Here is a 24,310-nt window from a genome sequence, read left to right as displayed (position 1 = left end):
TCATTTTGGTTATTCTATGAAAAATCTCTGTTAAATAAGACCAAATGATGAAAATACTCTTAATTTAATAAACAATGAGCCAAAATGATGAGAAAAATTGATGGTATTTTTTTCATTATATCCTTATTTAACGAAGATTTTTCATGAAATGATCAAAATGATTGACAGTAAACAAACTCAAGAACTAGTTATATCGATTTTAAATCTCAATCACAAAAATGAAGAGTTATATCAATTTCAACAATCATTTTTATTAAAAAGTCATTTACTAATTAATACATAACCAATCAAATATGTCATTCATCCACGTTACAACATTTGAATTAATCATATCACATGATGATGTGGTTGTCACATCAAACAAATTTCTCATATTTTATGTAGTATTAAAAAATAAGATATATTATACTTCGAGTTAACTGTAACATCACGATCATATATAGTTGTGTGACAATAACAACGAAGGCTTGATCATGACTTGTCTTGAATACTAGAACTAATACCAACCCCCTTGCAAGCTTCCCAGTTGTCAGCCTTTCTTTATTACGCATGGGACTTTTGCACCGCCAGAAGTTCCATTATTACAACCCTAATACAAATTGCATTGTTCCATATTTGAGTTGTGTAAAGCTGGAATGCTCGCTGTACGGCACCTCATACAGACAGTTCAAGGCAATATATCCACTGATTAGTCACGTGCTTTTGTTAGATAGTCACGTGACTGTACTGTATAAGTAAGTCATCATCACATTAGAAAAATAGAGATTCAGATCCTCTCCGTATCTCACACTACGGAGCCAGCAGACTAGCAATCTGAACCGTTCAATTTAAGTTTTGCGGTCTTCATTAGCCTATTTTACTAGCCCACTTGACACAATTTCTCTCTCAAACACCTAAATATCTCTCTTGAACGGTTCAGATTGGTAGATTCATGGGCTTTAAAGTGTGAGTTACAGAGAGGATTTCATGTTTTACCTTTCTTTGGATAACAATTCATGTTTTACTTGAAAAGGCTAAATTCACATGCAATAGCTGCAAGCCTACAATGTGTTTTGAGTCTTTGACAACATAAAAATTCTTACGGTAGGGTTACTAAAACCACACCATGATTCTACTGGGAAAATGCTTATAACTTTACTACACGATGTTCAGGAGTGGCTCCCACACCCTGCACTTCCGCTTGCACTCCTCCCCTTTTGTTTTACGCTTTAGACGTTAAAGGAGAAATAATAGACAAGGGAAGGAGTGCAAAAGAGAAACCGAGAATGTGAAAATCACTATCCTATAATGTTTGATATAGTAAAAACATTTCATCCAAGGCAATGTAGTATTGTAGCAGAGTAGGAAAGGCATCAGAAGATTAGACGAGCAACTACTCATAGTCATCAGGGTCAAGTCATCCAACTACTCATATTGATTAGAGAGAATATAGCTTCGATAGATAGAAACCTCTTCATCCAGTCACTCATACTAGCCGCAATTTCTCAAAGGAAAGTAAGTACAATAAGGAAATGAAATTAAAACTTCACAAAAAAAGTACATGCTCGTTTAGAAGTTTAAAAAGGAATGAAAACACTTTTGGTGGAATTGGTTTTGAAATCCAAAAATATTTTAATTGTGTTTTGAAAAAAGTATCAGATATATGCTTCTTGCAAAAAACACTTTAAGAAGTGCTTTTTCAGGATCCACTTGGATTTTTACTAAAGATTGGTTTCAAAGTTATTTTCACCAAAAGTATTTTCAGTCATTTTAAGAGTGCTTCCAAACGACATGAACCAAAGATACTCATGCAATTTTGCCAACATATGAAGACATTCATCAACTTCTGTTAGTTTCTCATACGAAATGCATCAAATTTACCGTTTCAAGTGTCATAAACATTACCACTTTCTACAAGAAAATAACAAAAGTTGACATTCTCGAATTGAAATCATTTGTAAACTAAAGGGACTATATTCAATGCAATGCAAATACAAGGATAAAAGCGGAAGAAAACTACACGAACTAAAACAGTGTTTCATTTTTGGGTCAAAAGCTATAATTGGGCCTAACACCAAAGCCCAATTTAATTTTGGCCCAAACCGAAATAAAGTCCAAGTTTATTTTGGGCCGAATGGCGGGTCTAACCGTCAACTAGATTCCTCTGGTTTTCCTCCGTAAATTTCTGTCACCTTCTTCGTCTGTTTGCTGACTCTCTCACCCACTCACACTTCCCACTCTCTCTCTCACTCTCTCCGATCCTCATTACCTTCACCTCCCCCGATCACCGTCGTCTTCTTACAATGCCCGGTGACGAAAAATGGTGCGTGGTCACCGGAGGTCGAGGCTTCGCGGCGCGCCACTTGGTCCAGATGCTGATCCGATACGACGTGTTCCTGGTCCGAATCGCCGACCTGGGCTCCACCGTCGATCTAGAACCTTCCGAGGAGAACGGCATCCTCGCCGAAGCTCTGAGCTCCGGCCGCGCCCAGTACGTGTCCCTCGACCTTCGCAGCAAGAGCCAAGTTCTTCAAGGTCAGCTTTCTTTCTCGTCCAATATCTTGAGATTGCATCAATGGCGGCTGATTTGTTATAGCGTGATATGATTTGTGCGTTTTGCTTTCAATCTGCAGTGTTTCAAGGTGCGGAGGTTGTGTTTCACATGGCGGCTCCCAATTCGTCCATCAACAATTACAAGCTCCACCACTCGGTCAATGTAGAAGGTACACAATCACAATGGTGAATTTTACGTCTTGTTGTTACCAAATTTGGTTTAGGTCGATAAATACTTTCGTAATTCGGGTTTAGTCGATAGATTTGATCGATACTTGGAGTGTGTTTTTGGGGTTTTATGCAAATTTTTAGTTTTATTCAAACTATGCTTTGATCTTGTTCAGGAACACAGAACGTGATTGATGCTTGTACTGAGCTGAAAGTAAAGAGACTAATCTATACTAGCTCCCCGAGTGTTGTTTTCGATGGGATTCATGGGATTGTTGACGGGGATGAGTCGTTGCCATATCCACCTAAGGTACTAGTATTTGCTAATGAATTTCCTGTGATGTAAGAAACACATTGTTTCACTACGATTTTGAGAATGGGTTGTGTTTTGTAACTTGTTTCAGCACAATGATTTCTATTCGGCAACGAAAGCTCAGGGAGAAGAATTGGTGATCAAGGCAAATGGTGTTAAGGGGCTTCTCACATGTTGCATTCGCCCTAGCAGCATTTTTGGACCTGGTGATAGGTTGCTCGTTCCGTCTTTGGTAGTTGCTGCCAGGGCAGGGAAATCCAAGGTAAGTAAGATGGCGGTCTTGTTACTTTAGTCTTGCATCTCCCTTACACCATTATCAGTTAACACCTTCTTTCATGATAACACCTTCTTTCACGATATCTGATGTTCATTGTTTTCTCCTTTTATCTCAATTGAACAGTACATCATTGGTGATGGCAACAACATATATGATTTCACATATGTTGAAAATGTGGCACATGCGCATATATGTGCAGAGCGAGCTCTTGCATCAGAGGGGACAGTTGCAGATAAAGCAGCGGGGCAGGTACCATTATATTATTAAGTTTTTTGACACCTGGGATGAATATAAGAGAGGGTGAGCGGCTGTTAAGAATTGTAGATGATGAAATAAAGAGAGGTTTTAATTACTCAACTGCAATGATTTATTTACTACCATAAAAAAGATTTGTTGGATACTGGTTCAATACATTTTCTGAAGCTCACAAGAGAGCCTTGCATGCTTCGGGAAGTGCAAGCTTTTTGGGGAATAAACTTTCAAAGTTGCATTGAATTATCTGACTGTAGATGTAAGAATAAGATGTATCTTTTCTACCGAGTCATTCCTTCACGTTTTCTTACCTTATATTTGCTCTAAAACATGGGATGGTCATGCTTTTGAAACTTACTTTGCATGTCTGCTTGATGTCAAGCTAAACTATATGGAGACGGCATTTCTAGCTAAAAGCCTAAAAAGATACTGCATTTGCAGGCATATTTTATAACCAATATGGAACCTATCAAGTTTTGGGAGTTTGTTTCACTTATTCTAGAAGGTCTTGGCTATGAAAGGTACTTCCTTTTCGTAATCCTTTCATTTTAAACAGACCTTAATGTAATCACCATACTCCTCAATGCCTATTATAATGATTGTTCAAGTTCTTTCTTTTTGTTTTCCCTGAATGAATGTTGTTTGCAGGCCAAGAATAAAAATCCCTGCATTTGTTGTGATGCCAATTGCACATATGGTGGAGTTGACATATAAGCTGTTAGGCCCATATGGGATGAAGGTTCCACAGTTGACCCCTTCGAGAATCAGACTTCTCTCTTGCACCCGATCTTTTAAATGTTCGAAAGCACAGGATCGAATTGGCTACACACCCATCGTATCGCTTCAGGTTCAATATTTTTTCATAAAAAGAGTGATAAGTCCTTTGGTTAATACAAGAGAATTGCGCTGAGCACTCTAGATGGTGGATCATCCAACATTTGTATTCTTCTCTTTCACACCTTCACCACCTTGAACATTTGAACCTGTGATTAGGATGCTGTTTGTGCTATATTAGAATATGGAATGTGTCATTAAACTTATCTCTCAAATTGGTGAGCACTTAGTAATTACAAAGGTCTAAGCACTCTCATCTTGTCATTGTGCATTTTATGTTCAAATTCTGGATAAAGTGCTTTCTTGTGACACACTGTTATTTACTTTATTCAGGACGGTCTGAAAAGGACAATCGAGGCATACCCACATTTGAGGGCTGAACATCGATCGAAAAGAGGAGGACCATCTAAAGCGTCAATATATCTTGGAAGTGGAAGGGGTATGAATCTTAAGTTTCTACTCATCTTACTTTGATGTTTTTTATAAGTTAACTAAATTCAGGCATAATGACATCCTTATGATTGACTCTGCATGCACAAAATAACAGTATACATGCACTCATGTATCACACTTATGGTTTTGACAGTTGCTGACACATTACTCTGGAAGGATAAAAAACAGACCTTTAAGGCGTTATTTGTTTTGATTGCAATCTACTACAGCTTCATTGTACCTGGATCTACAATTATTACTATGCTTTCAAGGGTTCTCCTGGTAGCTTCAGTATTCGTGTTCATTCATGCTGTTTTACCAGAAAAGATGTATGGCCTATTCCCCTTCTTTTATTCACATTCTTTAGTTGCTTTGTCCGAAAACTGCTGTTTTCCTCGGCTCTCATAATTAAGTGAAGCTGACTACTAACTACAAAAAAAATGTCACTGCCTCCAGATTAGGATACAAAATTGAGAAGCTTCAGTCATCACATTTCCACTTATCAGAAGAGACGTCGCAACAAATTGCCAAGTCTGTGGCTTCATCATGGAATGCATCTGTTAAAACTCTGAAATCTCTTGGCCAGGGAGATGATGGGATATTGTTCCTTAAGGTATTGATCTGCCGTTCCCATCTTCTTTTGTGCTTCCTGCTATATATTCTTTTGATAGTGTATAAGTTCACGTATTGCATTGATGCAATACTTTTAAGGTCCAAAACTGGCCTAGAATGTACCTGAAGGGGTGCAGAATACATATACTAGTAATTTGTAGAGTTGCAGCTCTCTTCTTCCTTTTGTTCTCTTCTTTTCTGACGTCTACTTTATATTTACTGGTGATGTTGTAGGTTGCTCTCACCCTATTGGTTCTTAGCTTCCTTGGAGTGTTTTCACTTCAGAACTTATATGTTATAGGTATCTCTCTTCTCTCTTTCACTCACTCGCAGAATTCAAGGCATCAGGATTTCATTTGAACTTTGAACCATATTAAAAGTTCTGACATTCTGAAATTCGGTCCAGTTTTATATAGAAAATCATTAAAATTCATCTAGAAAATAGAAGGGAACTTTGGGAGTCTGAAAAACTGGTTTGGGTAATTAATGAACAAACCAATGTTTAGGACATTGAATTTATGGTATTTAAATTTCTTCCAATTGCCTGTTTTTGGGATAAGCTGTTAGTGAACTAGTCTCAGCAGGATATTGTGTAAATTTTAAAGAACCCGTCATTTGATGATTCTTAGTTCTTCCACCTGATAATTTAGCCGTGTACGGACTTGGTTGGATGGTCACGGTGGTACTTTAATATTTCTTTGGACTGACATTACTCATCCTTTGGTAGTTTAGGCATCAAAAAGTTTTTTTCTGCCCTGCCTTGACCCTAAGTGTCTTTGTTTTATTATCGTTCCAGGAGTTCCCGCTGCCTTTATAGTTTTCTACGTGTATGAGAAGGAGGAGCAAAAAATTGACGACATGGTCCTCGAAGCTCTCTCTCGTGGATGCAAATTGAAATCAGATATTGTCAAAAAATTCTGTACCTCCAAGAAGATTGACTAACTGCTGATAACTACCATATTGCTGCCTGACTACCACTGCTTGCCTGAGAATTCATCGAGAATTGCGGTGTTCGATATGATTGGTGTGCCCTGTATTCGCTTTTCTTTCTTCAACCCCAACCTCACTCCAAAGAGATAGGAAAAGAAGAAAGACCCCATTTGATTTTTTTGACCCTTTTTTTTTGAACCTGCATTGTATGGTTTTGTGTATTGCTCCATTTCTTTTATTCCTATGGAGTTACTTGCCAGGTTGCCATGTTTTCTGTTAATATTATCCAAGTATGTTCTAGTTCCTTGTTCTCGTGTTGATTATATAACGTCACTTTCATAGCTTAAATGCTAGGTTTAGTAGAGTATGCACATGCGGGAAGTTGATTGTGGCCATTCATGTTTATGGAACCCGTATGTCAAGATCAGCGTGCATGCGGGCGACTAATTGTAGCATTCGTTTTCATGTTGTTATAACTCATCATCCATGATATCATAATAACTGTAGACAAATTAAAATGACACGACTAATTGTGCATCTTAGTGGTTACAATCATGGAGTCAAACCAAGAAATTATTTATTTGGTTGCACGTTACATCCCTAAACTTAAGTTCATATTAGAGTTTGCTCATTAAATAATTTGGGGACAACTTTTTGTAGGTAATCCAAAGCCAAAGAAAATTTTCAGTGTGTCAAGAATATGGTTTGATATACTAAGTGTTATAATATAAGTGAGTTAAATTATTTTTTTCAAATTTTCAACTACTTATATTATGATATTTAATGTATCGGATCGTATTTTCGAACTAGAAAATCTTTTCGAAAGCCAAAGGTGTCAATCAATTCATGGAAAATGATTGACATCCGAAAGGACAGCCATTGAATTTCCAACAAAACAATAGTGACCACAAATTGGCCACATTGTTTCTTTCGGCTGTGGTACCAATGCAATCGGAATACATTGTGCATAATTTATAGACAATTTTATAGCATCCCCCACCAAATGCCTAGAACCGAGGTCAATTCTTTTTAAACATCAGCTAGGAAATTTGAACTCCTATACAACAGAACGAAATATTATCTTGATCATGTGGCTTAATTTATGCGAAAATTGATACTATGTAAATAACCGTATTTAATTTCTTACGCATCTCTATTGTTTTCATTTAATTTTTGTTCAATCTGATAACAAAAAATAGTTAGAAAAATGCTAGGGAATCAAGCTTTGTAAACCACATATAAGTCATATATCTAATAAATGTGAGACCTACTTGTATTGTGGACCATATTTCAATTAGAGAGATGATTGTGATCTACAAAATGTGGTAGACTAAATTTTTTTCTTGATCCCTATGGTAAGACACTACTTTTAAATCGACCCATGTGGTGAAAAAAGTGTTAATCTTAATCCAGTGGTGAAGTTCGTTATCAATCGTAGTCCAAATTAAGATTTCTGCCAAAATCTCATCCACATGCAGAGGTAAAAAGGTCATTCTATTTTTTTTTCTTTTCTTTTTGGTAATTCTACTTTTTTATAATCAACAAAAATAGATGAAGAAAAAAAAAAAAAAATTCCCTCCCCAATCCCTACCCTTGTCAGCCACAGCCCACCCACCACCTTCCCCCCTCTCTCTCATAACCCTAGTCATCCCGTCCACCAGTGTTCTTAAAATGAAACTAAATTCAATGTTTGCATAATAACTTATATTCTGATAATATGAACCTTGTAATTTTTTTTTTATTTATTCTTTTATTATAGCTCTAAAAGTTTAAAAAATAAAAACAATTTATGTCCATATGACGCTTTATGATTGGTTGATGAAATCAATAAAAACAAAAATAACAATTCTGCCCTTACAAATGACAGAAGAATGAGAAAAAATCTAATTTAAACTATGATTGATAACGAATTTCATCACAGGATTACAATTAATAGTTTTTTCACCACACGACTAAATAAAAATGAGTGTGTGAGATGTATAACTTGAGTTATACTCTTATGTACGACTGATTGTAAGCAAAAAATACAAAAGAAATTATCAATCTAACTTCTAATATTAAACTCATATAATTAATTGAAGTATACGTTTCGAATACAGAGATGCTCACCCATAAAACAAAATCACAGGCCCAATTGAGAAAACAAAAAGCGTTTTGACCAAAGCCTCTCTGGCACTTTGAATTCGCTTTGCAATTTGCGTTGCAATTCCCGTTTCCTCGAACCAAACTTTGCAAAAAAGAAGCAAATAAAGCAAGTAAATACTCAAAATCTTACACAAACGGCACGAAATTCAAAAACTCTCTTTTTTCGCTGTCTCTCCCTCACTCTCTCTCCCCCTAAAGAATCCATCTTTTTCAGATTCATTCAGTCATTCCGTTTGTTTTGTGTTCGAAAGCGAATTTACTTGCGCAGTCTCCAAACCCAAAATTCACTCTTTGTCTGCAACCTCTCTGAATATCTGACTCTCTCTACCTCTCACTGCCTGCCAACCACTTTGTTTGCTTTATCTTTTTCCCTTTCGAATAAGATTCTTATTCCGCCATCTCTGCAATTTTTTTCTTCAATTTTCGTTGCTGGGTTGCATCATTTCTTCCATTTCTCAATTGGGTTTGCTCAATTTTTACTTCATTCAAAAACCTTTTTTTCCCGCGCACCCATCAATTGTTGTTCTTTGTCCTTTTTTCCACTTACCCTTTTGAGATTTTCTGAGTTTTTTCTAAGTTCATGGAATGCTGGTGTTAATTTCACCTTGTGTAATATTTATTTTGCAATTTTTATCGGAAAGTTGAACGGAGACTTGGCGGGTAATGGTGAATTTGTAATGGGTGGCGGTGCCGGTGGAAGAGTGGAAGTGGTGAAGAGCAATGGTTGCTCATGGCTGTCTGTTGGATTACCATCTCCATTGCCTTCCTCTAAAGCTCTGCAACCATTTGAGCCAGCATCGCCGGCCGTATCCTCTATTGGGTCGGAGGCGGTGGCTCGATCAGGCGGCGGACCCTTTGCCGGCCTTGTTATCTGCGTTACTGGCCTATCCAAAGGTAAAAGAAAAGGCTTTGACTTCTGCCTGCTAATTTTTCTATGTGATGGATTGAATGTGTTTTCATATTTATATTTGATAGAATTTGTAGCTGTTAATATTAGTCATTGTTGCTTTGGCAGAAGCAAGGAAACAAGTTAAGGAAGCAACTGAGAGATTAAGTGGCCAGTATAGCACTCAGTTGGATCCTCAATGTACCCATTTGGTGGTCCAAATATCCTTAATTTTCGAAATCATCGAACTTTCGTTTTTTGTTTTGTTTTTGGTATATTAATATTTGGGAGAAATTCATCAGTGTTTTGATACATTTGGTGTTATTGTTTGTGTAAATTGTAAGGCTTGAGTGCAATCTTTAACTAGTTTTACAGCTTCGGTGGACGCAAGTTTGAGCATGCTATGAAGCATGGATCAAAAAATGGTCTGTCCATTGTTACCATTGGATGGTTTGTGGATAGTGTTAGGAAGAATGGTAAGAAAGACCATCTTACTTACATGCTACCTTCATTTCTTAAGTTTTACGTTGGTTTGGCGAGAAACGCTCTATTGGTATTGGTATATATTACTTGATTAGTCAGCCTAAATCCATTTGCTTTTGTGTGTTTCAGTGAGGCTGAGTGAATCACTTTACAGTATCAAGAGTTTTGGGGAGAATGGTATGCGTTTGGATGAGTTGAATAGGTTCGTTGGGTTTATTGGCACAGAAAACACTTGTCTTCCTGTTGGTGTTCATGGAGCCAAGCCGTTGGACACGATTGAAGAACCACGTTTATCCTCTCCCGGAAGAGAGTCTACCAGAAATACTGACTCTAGTCACTCTACTCTGTCTGGTCACTCAATGTATGTTGACTTGGACATTTCATCCAAACTGAGGAAAAGGGTAAAGTTATTTCTAGACAAAAGTTGCTTGGTTTCTTTTGAAACACAAACTTCTCTTTAGTCTTTTGTTATCCTTGTTTTACCTGTACCGTTTCGTCTGTTTTGCAAGGTTACGGAGGCTGCTAGTAGAGAGGGTGCCACATTTGTAGATCAATGGTTTGTTGGTTGCAAAGCCAGTCATGTGGTGTGCGAAGGGTCTTCTAGCCGTAAATATCTTGGCCATTCAAGCAATATCGTTACAGTGAGTCCTGCTATACATTCTTTGGTTTATTCGAATCAGCACCGTTTACACACTATAACAACTTTTGGCTGTCTTCATATTTTTCCTCCTTGTTTCTTAAGACAACTGATGAAATCACTTGTAATTTAGAGATTTCGGGGGTGCCTTGTATAATTTTTGTATACGATGAAATTTATTTGGTGTTTGATGTGTCACAGCCACTGTGGGTGTTGAAAACAGCCAAGGAGAAGTATGTGCAACGGCTTGTGCACATGTCTGCAGATTTGGCCAGGCAAGTTGGTACAATGCTTGAAGAGCTGCAGAATGGCATTGCAGATGGGGTATCATTCTACACAATGGATGAATTAGTCATATAATTTTGGTATGCCCAAGTTCGTATTTTAACAATAGTTTTTGTTTAACTAAAAGGATACGGATGAGGGAAAACTCCCTGAAGATGTTCAAGCTTATAGAAATAAAGCAAGCCATGAAAAGAGACAACAGATTGTGAATTCTGCTAAAACTGGGGTCAGAAATCGTCGCGGTCTCCGTATGCAGGTAATGATTAATTTTGTTGGATTCTCTTTGGTGTATGATCAATCTATGCTTCTTCTTTAGTGCCTCGTAAGTGAATTCGTTACATCTGTTGTGAAAAAATTTCATGGTGAACCCTCTTATTTATGTGCCTTCTTCTCGCAGACTTGCCAAACGCCAATGCGTCCAATAACACCTAGCAGCCTTTTGGATTCAATCTGCTGGTCAATATCCGAACCAACATCAACGGCTTCAATCTACACCGAAAGTGTCAGTGTTGAAGATGATAGCGAACGTCATACATCTGTATTCTTTGATGCAAAAGGTGATGGAAAGGATTCCGAAGCTTCATTTGCAAACTTAACCAGGCCTCTCAAGGAAAGGTTGTTAATCATCTTCTTCCTTCTCACTTCCAAATGAAATAAATTTCCCCAACTTGTTATATCATCTCACACCAGTTCTCTTTTCTGTATTTGTCTGCAGTGAGAAATCTGAATTGATATTCAAAAACCATTTTCTTACTATCCTGTTTCCTGTCGACCGATTTGCTGAGATGGGGCCATCCTCTAGAACATTTGTCAGCGATAACGGGTTCACATGCTTGCAGGTGTTGGATCATATCTATGCATTTTATCAGGTACACAACAAGACATTCCCCTCCGGAATACTGTGTCACTGGCTTAATGGAGGGAAGGTCTTATAAATCTCATGTGTGTTTGTACTGCAGGAGAACATGTCAGCCCTTGAAATAGAGTCTGCAATCCACACCGATTCAAGGCATGCTGACCGGCTTCGATCAGTGTACTCCGGTAAAGAAACAGCAAAACGCGGTTATGCAATTTTTAAGCGGATTGACTTTGTAGGCAGTCGTAAAAGTTTTGAAATGTTGAAGCGCGTCAACGGAGAGAACAGCGGCAATGTGTATGAGCTGTTGATTAGAGCCTAAAGATCATCTTCCCCTCACTTGGAAAAGTCTTGAAGGAGCTCAAACTAAAGTTCTTCAAGACCATGATTTCGAAACTTTTGTCGTCTTTATTCATAGATAAAAACTAAGTACATAGAGTAAGAGAAAGGAGAGTAAAAGGGGGTGAAGGCAGCACATAATTTACAGTTCTTTTTCCTGGTGACGTTAATCTACTTGCATTGAGATTAACCATGCTCCATGCATTCATGGCAATGCCAGATCCCAACTGTTCCATATGAACAAAGATAACTGGGATGGTGGATTCGGAAATTATTAAACCCTCCGATTCTTAAATTATGAAACTAGCCGGAAAAAGATATGTTATCTTATCACCCAGCAATTACAACTCTTCCCTGTCGTTGAAGCTCTTGAAACAAGACGACGGCTGCAGAATCTTCTGAACTCCCCTTGTCAGGTCTAGCATCTCCTGTGCATTCAATGACGCCGGAGTTGGGTATGTGCAAGGTTACTTGTGCGACAAAACTGTTGAAGTACTTGGTTGAGCTTTCACCAAATGTGAATGGAGTTCTATGGGAAGAAAGACGGTTGTGAGGCCAAAATAATATAAATTAAAACACAATTTTGTAGTAGATTTGTAGGATTCGGTTATGGACTAACCTTGACTGAGTTTCTGTTATTTTAAAGCCCGGCTTTGGCCACTGTTGTTTCATGCACAGAGCAAAAAGAGCAGATCGAGGCCCTCCTTTCTTCATGTTGATTGCTTTAATGACTGCATAAAAGAATCCGCAGCGAGCATGAAGTAGATTAATAACATAGGATAATGCTTAATAATAACATATGATAAGCCATAGCTCCTATCTGAATCTCTAAAGAAATGAAGCCACTTAGGGCTGGTTTGGTATTGCTGTGCTGTGAAAATATGCAGCTGTGAAATAAAGCAGCAGAGTGTTTGATAAACTTTTTTGTAAAAGTGCTTTTGAAAAAAAAAAAAAACAATATTATAGTGTTTGGTAAACTTTTATGTAAAACAGATGTGGAAAAAAGCCGGTTTTTCAAAGCTAGGTTTTGCAGCTTCTGTTTTTGGCTTTTTTTCATCCAAAACTGTGAAAAAAAGTTGAAGCTGAATGTTTACCAAACACAAAAACAGCTCCCAGCTTCTTTTAATACCAGCTTTTTTCAGAATCACCTTAGTACCAAACTAGGCCTTAAAGCAATCCTTGATCTTGTCAGGGAGCATGAAGTAGATTAAGAAAAGCAAATGCTTTTATGCATTCCAGTGATCTATCAATTTGCCATTTCATTTGTGAAAAACAGTTTTGAACGTTAATCATACAATTTGGAATGCATATCACCCGTTTGAACAAACAGGAAGAAAGAGATTATCATGCAAAAATGTCAAATATCATGGACCTTTGCACTAATTTGTAGAGAGTATAAAAAATCCTCTCAAAAGTTGGGATCGCTTCAATTATAGAAAATGAGAACGAATAAATGGTGCAAACCTGGGGCGGCATTGTTGGGGCTAGAGGTTTTCCTGGCAATTACTGAAGGAGAAACTCCAGCTGGTGGAGCAGCTAGAGGCATTTCAGTTGTCTTTCGCCTTTTATAGACCATTAACGCTGAAGAATCTTTGACAGTTGCTTGGTCGCTGACCTTATGGTTGATGTCAAGGGAAGAGGAATCACCTACTTGGTTAGCATCCAGTTTCCTCTTCTTGGAAAATGAAATACCTCTTTCCTGTTCCATAACAAAGTAATACAGTATTAACAACGTTTAGTGAAGGGAACTTAACAATCAGAGAGATGCAGCAGACTACTCATTGGCAACAATTTGGTACCTCAGATCTGAACCAAGACACGTGAACAAAAAATCTGGACCCCAGACTAGTTCTGGGCCCCAAAATCCTGAACCTAGGACTCAGAACCCTAGACCCTGAAACCCTGGCTTTGACCCTAGAACCCAGAAATCCTAACACTGGAGCCCCAGCTTGAAACATGAGCCAAAATTTCCAAATTGGGATCAAGTTACAAGCAAATATTACAATCAATTTCATTCTTTTCCTGATCCCCTTTCGATTCTCATTCCCACAACCAAATAAAAACTAACAGACATTTAGAAAACCAACAAACCTCAAGTTTCTTGAGTAAACGACGAGCTGCTTCTCCTTTTGCACCTTTTTTAGTCCGATCGCACCCCTCTCCAGTCAACAGAACATCTTTCAGTTGTACAGTAAGCTCCGCATTAACTGTTTCACCCTTATTGGTACACTTCTCTTTTTTATAGTACCCGAACAAGTCGCATAATTCAATCAGCTCCCGTAGTGGAGGTAGCTCAAGTTTGTCAGGAGTCACAATTGGAGATAATAGTGGCTCAAAAATTCTCCACACTTCATCAAGATTAAGTTTGGTATCAATTAGAATAGCCCCTGCAATACTTTCCACCATGTCTCCGAGAGCCTGCACAGATACTATTCATGATCACAAAAACAATAATATATAATATAGTAGTAACAATCGTTGTGACAATGGTAACACAATGATAATAACAATAGAGATTTTAGTCATGATATTTGACTTGAAAAGGAACCATGGCAAAAATACATGGGAAGTATACAAAAGGATCCCTCCAGACCGTAAATTTTAAATTAGAAAGCTGAAAGAACCAAATAAAGATAAAAAGGTGACTGCCTAAAAGAAGCAGACATTCAATCTTTTAGCAAAACCTGAAAACAAAAGCTCAAGGAAACCTTTCAAAAGTATTGAAGAAAAAACTTTGGACATTGAGTGAGATCGTACCTTAGGACCTTTGGTGCCTTGAAGTGTGGTACCATTGTCAGGTTCTGAAAGAGACTTCACATATTCTGTTATCTGACTTAGAAGTAACATCGATGCATGTTGCAGATGCTGCTGGAGGTCATGTCTAACAGCAACTTGCGCAAAACTTTCATTATTAACAGAAGCTGAGCGCAAGTCAGTTAACTCGCCTGGATCAATATCTGTGTGGCTATGATAGAGATGCCTTGTGATAAGCAGGTCCAACACAGAGTCGCCTAGAAATTCAAGTCGCTGTTGAAAATTCAAGAAGTTAAGAGAAGTAATATGGAATTTTCACTCTCGTTCTATACTAGGTCATTTATTACTTGTAGGTAAAACGAATAATCTATCAAAGATTCATTTTCATAGTAGATTAATTGGTCAATTTCTGTTTCCAAGCTCACAACAATTTTCCTTGTTATTGTTGTAAACCATATGAGGAAAAAAATAAGTGAAAAGGTAAAGAGTCAATCAAGGCAACTCCACATAGAACTCTCAGTATACCTCATAACAGTAGCCACCTCCTGATTCTTGGTCAGATGCATGTGTCATGGCCTCCAGTAACAGACCCTTGGTAGAAAATTCATAGTGAAGCTTTGACTCCAAGACTGCAATCTCATTAGCTTTCGGGGTGTACAAATGAAGAGATGCCGTAGTAATTGCATCAGCAACCAAGGAAGGTTCAAGTTCTACATCAATATCGAGCCACTTCATCACATGCAAGGCAGCAGGCAATCCACCAGCAACATAGTATGCTCCTATAAGGGCTTCAACACAATCAGAGATTGTTTTTGAACACATCCATCTATGGCCCTTATCACAGCTCTTTCCAACCACAACTTTCGGGTCTTCTGTTTGGAATTTGCTATCTAATGGTACTTCTAAAGTCTCCACTCCACAATTACAAGGAACAGGTCGTAGAGAAATCTGCCCTGGAGCAACCCAACGACATGGGTCAAATGCACCATCACGGATATATCCCTATTAAAAAATTGCAAAGCCATTATGACAAGAGCTTGAATATCAGTACAACATGAGCTTGAACATCAGTACCCGAGTGAATAAATATAAGCCATAGACAGCATGCGGTACAAGGGAAATACCTGTAACTTGCGATTCATTCCCAATCTATGTAGGTTTGAGTTACAAATAGTCAGCATGCGATAGTTAGTTAACTGTCCTTCATGCTTTTTGGGATATTTGAGAAAGAGGTGGCAGCTCACGGTATATTTTAAAATTGAATCACCAAGCAATTCCAGGCGCTCCATAGAAAAATCATCATTACATCTTAGTGTTGTAAGTGCTTCTAGAATCTGATCACAAAAACATCATTCAGATAATAAATCTTATTACTCTATTAGAAAGATAAAAGGGCAAGTCACATAGTCTCTAAAGAGATGACATACCAATGAGCTTGATATCCCAAAGCTGCTACAATGATAATTAATATCTTCTCTAAGTTGACTGGCTAGCATCAGGGACTCCAAGCGATGAATCAACGATGGTAGTAAATAACATGACTTTAGAACGTCTCTTGGGACACCAATAGTGACTAGAAGCTCAGGTGGCATGTGAGCATACATGCGCTGCTTTCCAATAACAACGCCAGATTGCAACGTCTTACCATTACCACCTGCCCAGTTGAATATTAGCAACCAAACATACAAAACGCAATTGTATTGCTAACATAGCTTCAACAGCATGTAACTCACACTGCAACAAGTCAATTACTCACACCCACAACCTTCTGTCACCTCCATTTACTCTTCAACAACTTGCATCACATAGATTTATTAATATGATTGTAAAAGGACCACATGCTCAATAAGTCAAAACACCCAATCCCACCATCCGCAAGACCACACTTTCAAATGATATACTTCATAACAATATTGAGTACCATTACTTGCAAGAAACCACGTAAGCAGCTGTCTAACTTTAAGTTTTAGTAACTAGTGGGAGTAGAAGAAGCAGAACTAAGATGGTATTTTCACTCAGTACATAATACATATATGCACTGTTAGGCCAATTTTCTGCTTCAATCAATGTTATAACATGGGGAAATACAATAGAAGGGACATGAACAACAGTTTCATGAAAAACTTTATAGATACAAATATAAATTAAAGAACGGGTGCTTACAAAAAATAATAAGGTATATTGCTAAAAGATCAAGCATGCAAATCAACAAACCTTCACCATTGAAGTTCACAAGAAGGTTGTGCGGATTATGACTTTGTTTCAGTCGCAACAGAGGCTGACCAGGATATAGGAGCACAATCCCATATCTGAACAGAATTAACATCATTAAGAAAATTGCACAGTAATATTACTAAAACATCACACAAGGTATAAAATAACTTACTTTTTGTTGAAGTACTCAGAAAATGAAGTATATTGTGATGGTACATTGTCTTTCTTTCCATCAAAAGGACTCTCAGCCGAAGTGTTACTCATAACCTCATAAACTGAGTAGATTCTTCCAGTATGGATAGCCACCACCACCGTATCTTCGAGATTTTTTACATCAACAGAGCAATTAGCAAAGTGAACTATCCCCGCACTGCTGCACTCAGTCTCAGATGAGACAGTTCTACTTGGAACTGAACTCCCTGTGTCAACGTTACACTGGTGACTACCCAAAGACGAGTTTCTCTTTAAGAACTCTACCACAGAAACACAAGAGTTGATCCCTGCCCAATTTATTCTCCAGGATTCATCTTTTGAATCATTCAATGTCTCAACCGGAAGAAGCAAATATAAGCATGATGGAGTCCACAGTTTTCTTGTTTCTTTCTCCAGTAAAAGTTCTCTCTGTTTTCTAGCCGATTTGGTTCCATACAATTTCCCAAACAATCCATTAAAGAAAAATTCCTGGAAGCACTTTGCTTTTTCCATCTGTTAAGAAAATACTAGTTCCAGTAAGTACTACCACGAAATGAAACAAATTTGAGTTCAACAGCTTAAGTTGTACCTGTTCCCCGTCCAAATGAACCTCCCCACAGGAAGAAACAGAAGCCTTAACTGTCTTCGAAAGCAGGTAAAGATCCAATTTGATATTCCCCACATCATCAGCAAGCTTCGATTCAATGAGAAAAACAAATCCAGAATACAATTCACTGGCAATATTACAGGAGAAGTCAAACTTATATGCCTGAAAAATAGCACCATCAAGTTTCTCCCCCCAAGTTCCAGATAGCATACGAATGCCAGTTGTACCATGTAGTTCCTTCCTTTTAGTAGTTCCTTTAAAGACCAAATACAATTATTTAAATTAAAAAGATGAGAACAAGAAAAGTAGGAACAGAAACTGCATCAGCACATAGCCACATGCAATATGGGGTGCCAAAACACAAATCAAGCTGCAGTAAGACAGGGATAAAGCTGATTTAGAAAGTGAATACAGATGTGATAACCAAAACATTTTGGCCGCCCAGTTTATATTTAGCAGTTAAATTTAAAGCAAATGACACCAAACATTAGGCCAAGGAACAACTTGTTGACTTGAAGCCACAATAGAAAACAAATAGAAAGTGATCATTCATAAACATAAGTCAAAGAATGACTGACTCATAAAAAGCAACTTAAGTTCATTGTGCATCAGCGAACAATCATACACTGATTTTCTCAGATAGTACCTGCACCAGAAGCTTCCTCTTTTCTTTTCACATCGGGCACATCAATGACTGGGAGAAGATGGTCATTCAGGGCACCCATTTGATGTAGCTGCTTACATGCTTCCAAGCAGACAAGCTGCTTTGCTAAAGAAGATTTTTTGCATGCAGGGCCAACTAAAGTTTGGAAAGCCGCATTTGGAGGCAATGTAATCTTACACTCATAAGACCCTCCAAGATATGAGAAATGAAAAGTTGGGTTTGGAGTGAAGTACCTAAGTTACAAGTTACAGAGTAATCAGATAAGGGTGCAAAAAGAATTAATTTTTTTACGCAGTAAATTCAAGAAACAGTACTGAATAGTTTGCAGATGCATACTTATCCCTAGGCAGCGTTTCACAATATTTATGTATAAGACTGACACTGGAATCTGCCGTGACTAATGCTCTGGTGGAATCCACAGTATATATATTTGTTTCCTCCAAAGTACATTCTTTCAAAATGCATGCTTCAGGATCTCTTTTGACAGCTGTATCTGTCAGCAAACACTCACTCTTGACAATCTCATATAGTTGATCCCTTTGTTTTTTGTTTCCCCTGTACTTTATGAACATTCAGAAAATAATTACATACATGAGAAACACACAATAAGGACACCTACAGAGAAAATCTTCAACTCGCTGAAGATTCTCTATATATATCTATCCACTACCCATATGCCAATAAAGTGGAACAATAAAGAGATGGCCTCACCTCTCCAGCATTGTGATGAATTGAGAGTTATCTTGCCGAGCTCGTCCCCTTGACTGGACATAACTACGCACTGTCTTTGGCAAGTCGAAACGTACCACACAGGAGCAGCTCAGAACATGAATTCCCTCCTCAACTACATCGGTAGCAAATAATAAATTGACCTATTCAGAAGGGGTCAATTGAGTATCAGGTTTGCAAACGTCAAAATTTCTCATGAGTCAGTTCCTTTCCTACAAAATAAAAGATCATATACCGCCCCAGAGCAGAATAACTCCAATGTCTCCTTTTGTATTTTCGGCGCCAGAGCGTCAACTGATGTAGTGCTTCCAGTCAAATAGGAAACCGTAAAATGAGACAGGGAGGTAACCTTCTTAATGAATCTCTCAATCACTTTAGCTGTGATGATTTTATCAACAAATATGAGGCACCGTACTTCCCTAGATCTTCTGCAATAAAACATTATGGATTGTAAAGCGACTTGCAATGATAAGAAATTGCGCAATGAAGGTATTGTCTTACCCAAAAGAATGAAAAATTTGAACAAGTTCATTTAATTTTGGAGATATGTAGCCCACATCTACTGCCTTCAAATAGTCAAACCCGAAATCCAAAAAATTTTCAGAACCTGACAAGAGAAGGAAATAATAGCTCATTTTACTACAACAAAATTGGAGTGATTTGCATCATCAGAACTATATGGCAACAAAAAGTATGTTGGGAAAATAATGGCATTATTCATCTATTCTCAAGCATGTCAATGATAACACTATCAGAACTGAGCAAAGTGCTATGTCCTTATTAACTGAACATTACAAGATTATTGTTGAACAGGCATCTTTTGCTTTTAAAAGCTAAAATCATATGATCTAATGCCACCCCATAGTCAGCAAAATAATGGCATTATTCATCCATTCTCAAGCATCTCAATGATAAAACACTATCAGAAATAAGCAAAGTGTTAAGTCCTTATTAATTGAAAAGACAACAAAAGCAAACAGAACAGGGACCGAGAAAGACATTATATATATAGGGTTAGGATCCAGGGACACGCTTTTGACACACACTTTGTACGGTAGGGCCCACTTTGTAAGGTATTTTAACTATCCTAGCCGTCTATGTTTTAGCACATCATCCTTGTAAAAAAATTAGACAAATCCAAAACCATTAAGACATTCATTTGTAGTGAAGAAATTGAACGAATACAGTTCTACAAAGAAACACTAAATTTAATCCAACAGTGGTTTTGGATTTGGGTGGTTTTTGGTAGACATGACCTTTGAGGTAAGACATAAAGATAGACAGTTGGATTATGGAGTGGGTCCCGCAAAATCATGTGTCAAAAGAGTGTCCCTGGACCCTAACCCATAAATAAATAAATATATATATATATATATATATATATAGGGAGGGAGGGAGGGATGGACGGAGAGAGAGAGAGAGAGAGAGAGAGAGAGAGAGAGAGAGAGATTTCAGTACTTTATAGCATATCATTAACAGATGATTTTTAATATAAAGTTAGACCAGTGTGGTATAAATGCTGATAAAAGAGTTAGGAAAGAAAGCTAAAGAATGGCATACCATGCAGAAATGATTCCTTAATTATACCAAACACTTCCTCAAGAAAACATCTGCACTGCAAAGAGCCTTCTCTATAAAGTTCAATCACCTCATTGCACTTCGGAGCATTCTCTAAACAGATCTTAACAGCCTACAAAAGAATTAAGGTTATATGTTCTCATAATTAGAACCAGAAGGAAAGATCATAAAGTAGAATTGGGGAAGAACAAAGTGACCTTTCTCCTGTACTACTATCGTAAGATATATCCCAGTAAATGGCTATATAAGAGTACTTATAATCAGAGTCATAAATAAAAAGCACCAAGCCCCGGTAATGGGTCACACCATGTGTATCATAGAAACTATTTGGTGTGACCTGAATAATAACTATCCATTAAGGCTCACATTATGCAATTAGACCTGCTTGAATTCGTTTAGAATGAAAAGAAAAACCAGTCTGAGGGTGACAACAGCTCGGTCCTTTAATTTTCCTAAAACAACCACCTTTCACCCGATGCATTATACTTACAGTCATACCTCGTAAGTACATATGAGACCAAGGTCATCAAGGCAATACAAGATCTTTGTGTAGTCTTTAGACATTCGTTTCCGCAAGGTCTTAATTGTATCCTCCATGTCATTCACATTACTTTCTACTGATTCTTGCAACTTTGACAATGAAGCATCAACCTATCAATGTAAGTTTGTTAGTATTCACACAAGTTTGCCACACGAAAGTAGGCTAACAATGAATGGTAAATTTGTTAATATACATGTAAAGCAGAAATACCTTGGACCAAGAGGCTTTCATCTTTTCTTTCAAATCTGAACACGGAAACCATGCTTGGCCATAAAATCTACATGTTTCTTTTGCAAAGGGGACACATACTTCCATCTCTGTTATGTCCTTAATAGTATAAATCTGTGTAAGCAAATTTCAAGATATTAAACCATCACCATCAGTAACTGCTACATGTATAGTAATCTTACTGGAATATTTCTGTATACCTGGGAATCTAAAGTGCTTTCAAGTTCTGATAACTGGCCCTCACAATCCTTTGTGGATGAGACACCTAACACACAATGTTGTATATAAAGATGCACATACTAAGATTTGTGATACAGTAGGTTTGGACTCAACAATGGACATGTAAAAAAGTGAACCTCTAGAAACACAAAAACCAAACAACGGGTTGAAGGAAGAGAGAGCACAAATGATAAACGATAGCCATACGTTACCTTTTTTTATAACAGGTGATGCCGTCAAGCCAAAAATCCTTGGCTTTTTACTAGACTTGTGATAAAATTCCTTCACCACAACAAACTATTTGTTCAAGATAACCCTTAACTATAAAAGAAATAAAGGAGACAATACAAAGCAAAAATGAATTGAAAGAACATTACACAAAAGTGAAATTAACCTTCATTATCTTTGTATATGGATGGTTCCCATTAGCCCGATGGCACTCATCAACAATCATCAAGCATACCACTTCCAAACTCAAGAATGCCTTTCTTAAGGCATCCAAAAGAATTTGGGGGGTCATAACTAGCACCTAATGGATAATATATAAACAAAAACGCTTAAAATTAATAGCCTCTGCAAAAAAATTAAGAATACTATTTTGTTATAAGGTTTTTAACATATCACAGGGGTGCATGAATGCCATTCTTTTGAGAATTATAGTTTTGAAAAGTTACCCTGCTAATTATTTTCTTCACATTCTAAGTAAGTTCTCGCTATGCTAGAAGTCAAACAAATGAAGCGTCAACAATGGGTCGTACCCAGTGCACAAGGCTCCCGCTTTACGCAGGGTCTGGAGAGGTGAATGTCGGCTAGCCTTACCCCCATTTATGGAGAGGCTGCTCCCAAGTCTCGAACCCGAGACCCACCGCTTATGGGCGAAGGCACTTGCCATCGCACCAAGTGCGACCTCTCCCAGACCTCTGAAGGAAAACGGGCCTACATGACCTCTGAAGGAAAATTAAGTGATTCTTATAACTAGCACGAAAAGAAACAAACTAAGCAAAGTGAAGCATCAATTAGCTGCTTACATTATCGGCAATGATTGAAAGGATAAGAAACACTCAAATCATCGAAAAGAAGTGTGAACCGATGCAGATTGTGATAGTTTTCAATATTACTCAACAATAAACAATCATAAAGAGGACAACTTTTGACAAAAAAGGAAGAAAACTCACATCGTGCTCATTTATTTCCTTTTCCCAGCGCTCCATGGTCCACGAGTCCACCCCCAAGGCTCCATAATACTCTCCCACACTACAATTTGTGCTTTCTTTAATAACCTTAAATTGCTGCAATCACAAGAACATATAATTCCATTAAGTTACAAGACCACCAATGAGCCACATTGCATAAGGGCATCCTACCACGACGCATTAGCCACATAAAAAGCAAAAATTTATAGGAATAAAATTAAGAAATAATACTTGGTGAACAAGATGAACAGTTGGAGCCAAGAAAATAATCAATTTTTTGGCACCACTACTTGAATTTATAGTTTGGCAGCCTTCGTAGTCTCTGATGAGCATCACAGCTATCATCGTCTTCCCGGAACCGGTTTCCAGCACCGCTATCGTGTTTTTCCGCCGCGCAACCTCATACACCTCCGACTGATACCTAAAAATTCACGCCAGAGAAATTGACATTGTAAAAAACAAACCTTCAAATTCAGAGAGAGAAATATTAGAGAGAGAGAGAGAAAGCTTGAGAGAGAGACCGTCTGGGACTGAATTTCTTGGACGACTGCGGTGACTGATCATCATCGGCGGCATGATTGAGGGGGCTGGAATTGGATTCCTCTACTTCCATGCCGTGAAAGCTCCGTTCTTTGATTCCGATTCCGGCCGGGAACGCGAGAGACGCCGGAAGGAGATGGCGGAAGGTGAAGAACGCGAGAATCGTGACTCGTGAGCCCCAGAGATTGGGTGCTTTCTCTTCACTGCTTCTGCAGAGCAACGGAGAGTGGAGAGCTAAGACTGTCTCTGTAACTCACTTTCGCAGCCCTTTTGTGGGTTTTGCTAAAATCCGCCAGCGGTCACGTAGGGGGGGACGACCCGCCTGCTTTAAATGTGCTGGTTTTTGGAAATGTTGTCGTTTTGTTAGTTAGTGGAGTCCCGCGCTTTGGTTGACACTTGACTGGACGCGTCGCACGAGGAATTGTTATGACCGTGACCGCTTTCCAGTGCGGGCCAGCACAGGATTCGGGGAAGAAAATAAATTTAAAAAAAAACTTTTTATTTCTCTCATCGTTCTTCATGAGTGCATTTTTCTCTCTAAATTCAAACTCATCTAATGGTAATAAATAGCGTTCTTGCATTTTTACTCTATATTTGTACCATACTTAGGGCCTCCGTATTTAGACCTTGTATAAATACTCGGATGACTCAAATATAATTATTTAATAAATAAATGAGCAAATATGTAATAAGTGAAGAGCTCTTATTCTATAAAAGGGATTCCTCACTCTCACAATGGGAGAGGCCTGAGATCCCCAAGGCCTCACTCTCATATTCGAAGCTCTCATCCTCACCCTAAATAGAGGCTTTCTCAAACTCTCTCTTTCTCTAGGGGACTCCCTCACACTTGTAATTCATACATTCATACAG

At 38.0% G+C, this 24,310-nt stretch overlaps 3 protein-coding genes across 4 annotated transcripts; 2 read left to right on the top strand and 1 right to left on the bottom strand.

The window, feature by feature from the left end:
- Positions 1 to 2,159: 2,159 nt before the first annotated feature.
- LOC103440612 (3beta-hydroxysteroid-dehydrogenase/decarboxylase) lies at positions 2,160 to 6,654 on the top strand. Its single transcript, XM_008379310.4, has 12 exons — positions 2,160 to 2,514; positions 2,613 to 2,702; positions 2,877 to 3,010; positions 3,105 to 3,275; positions 3,414 to 3,539; positions 3,984 to 4,063; positions 4,191 to 4,389; positions 4,710 to 4,815; positions 4,963 to 5,137; positions 5,265 to 5,421; positions 5,655 to 5,721; positions 6,217 to 6,654. The coding sequence occupies exons 1-12, from the start codon at positions 2,283 to 2,285 to the stop codon at positions 6,360 to 6,362; spliced, it is 1,683 nt and encodes a 560-aa protein (XP_008377532.3). The 5' UTR covers positions 2,160 to 2,282; the 3' UTR covers positions 6,363 to 6,654.
- Positions 6,655 to 8,515: 1,861 nt separating this feature from the next.
- On the top strand, positions 8,516 to 12,252 carry LOC103440637 (uncharacterized). The gene is made up of 10 exons (XM_070827113.1): positions 8,516 to 9,389; positions 9,511 to 9,611; positions 9,755 to 9,857; positions 9,994 to 10,265; positions 10,374 to 10,505; positions 10,703 to 10,825; positions 10,914 to 11,042; positions 11,184 to 11,401; positions 11,502 to 11,655; positions 11,746 to 12,252. Exons 1-10 carry the CDS (start codon positions 9,173 to 9,175, stop codon positions 11,962 to 11,964), a joined length of 1,668 nt encoding a protein of 555 aa, XP_070683214.1. The 5' UTR covers positions 8,516 to 9,172; the 3' UTR covers positions 11,965 to 12,252.
- Positions 12,031 to 23,797, bottom strand: LOC103420980 (endoribonuclease Dicer homolog 3a-like). Of its 2 annotated transcripts, none has more exons than XM_008359015.4 (25): positions 23,422 to 23,797; positions 23,132 to 23,321; positions 22,883 to 22,996; positions 22,102 to 22,236; positions 21,920 to 21,989; positions 21,689 to 21,753; positions 21,471 to 21,602; positions 21,218 to 21,370; positions 20,702 to 20,831; positions 19,643 to 19,748; positions 19,377 to 19,569; positions 19,124 to 19,284; positions 18,749 to 18,967; positions 18,395 to 18,645; positions 17,731 to 18,002; positions 17,122 to 17,654; positions 16,950 to 17,044; positions 16,163 to 16,389; positions 15,860 to 16,069; positions 15,261 to 15,737; positions 14,739 to 15,008; positions 14,073 to 14,399; positions 13,446 to 13,680; positions 12,601 to 12,712; positions 12,031 to 12,510 (listed from the first exon to the last, which is right to left on the bottom strand). In XM_008359015.4, exons 1-25 carry the CDS (start codon positions 23,511 to 23,513, stop codon positions 12,312 to 12,314), a joined length of 4,968 nt encoding a protein of 1,655 aa, XP_008357237.3. In that variant the 5' UTR covers positions 23,514 to 23,797; the 3' UTR covers positions 12,031 to 12,311. The 2 variants fall into 2 exon arrangements, with proteins under 2 accessions (XP_008357237.3, XP_028962539.2); XM_029106706.2 differs by having other exon boundaries at positions 19,377 to 19,566; positions 23,422 to 23,743.
- Between the last annotated feature and the right edge of the window lie 513 nt (positions 23,798 to 24,310).

This window comes from Malus domestica, chromosome 08, assembly GCF_042453785.1.
Source record: "Malus domestica chromosome 08, GDT2T_hap1".
Taxonomy (NCBI): Eukaryota; Viridiplantae; Streptophyta; class Magnoliopsida; order Rosales; family Rosaceae; genus Malus; species Malus domestica.
The sequence above is the reverse complement of the archived record's forward strand: the minus strand, read 5'-3'. Positions and strand labels throughout refer to the sequence as shown.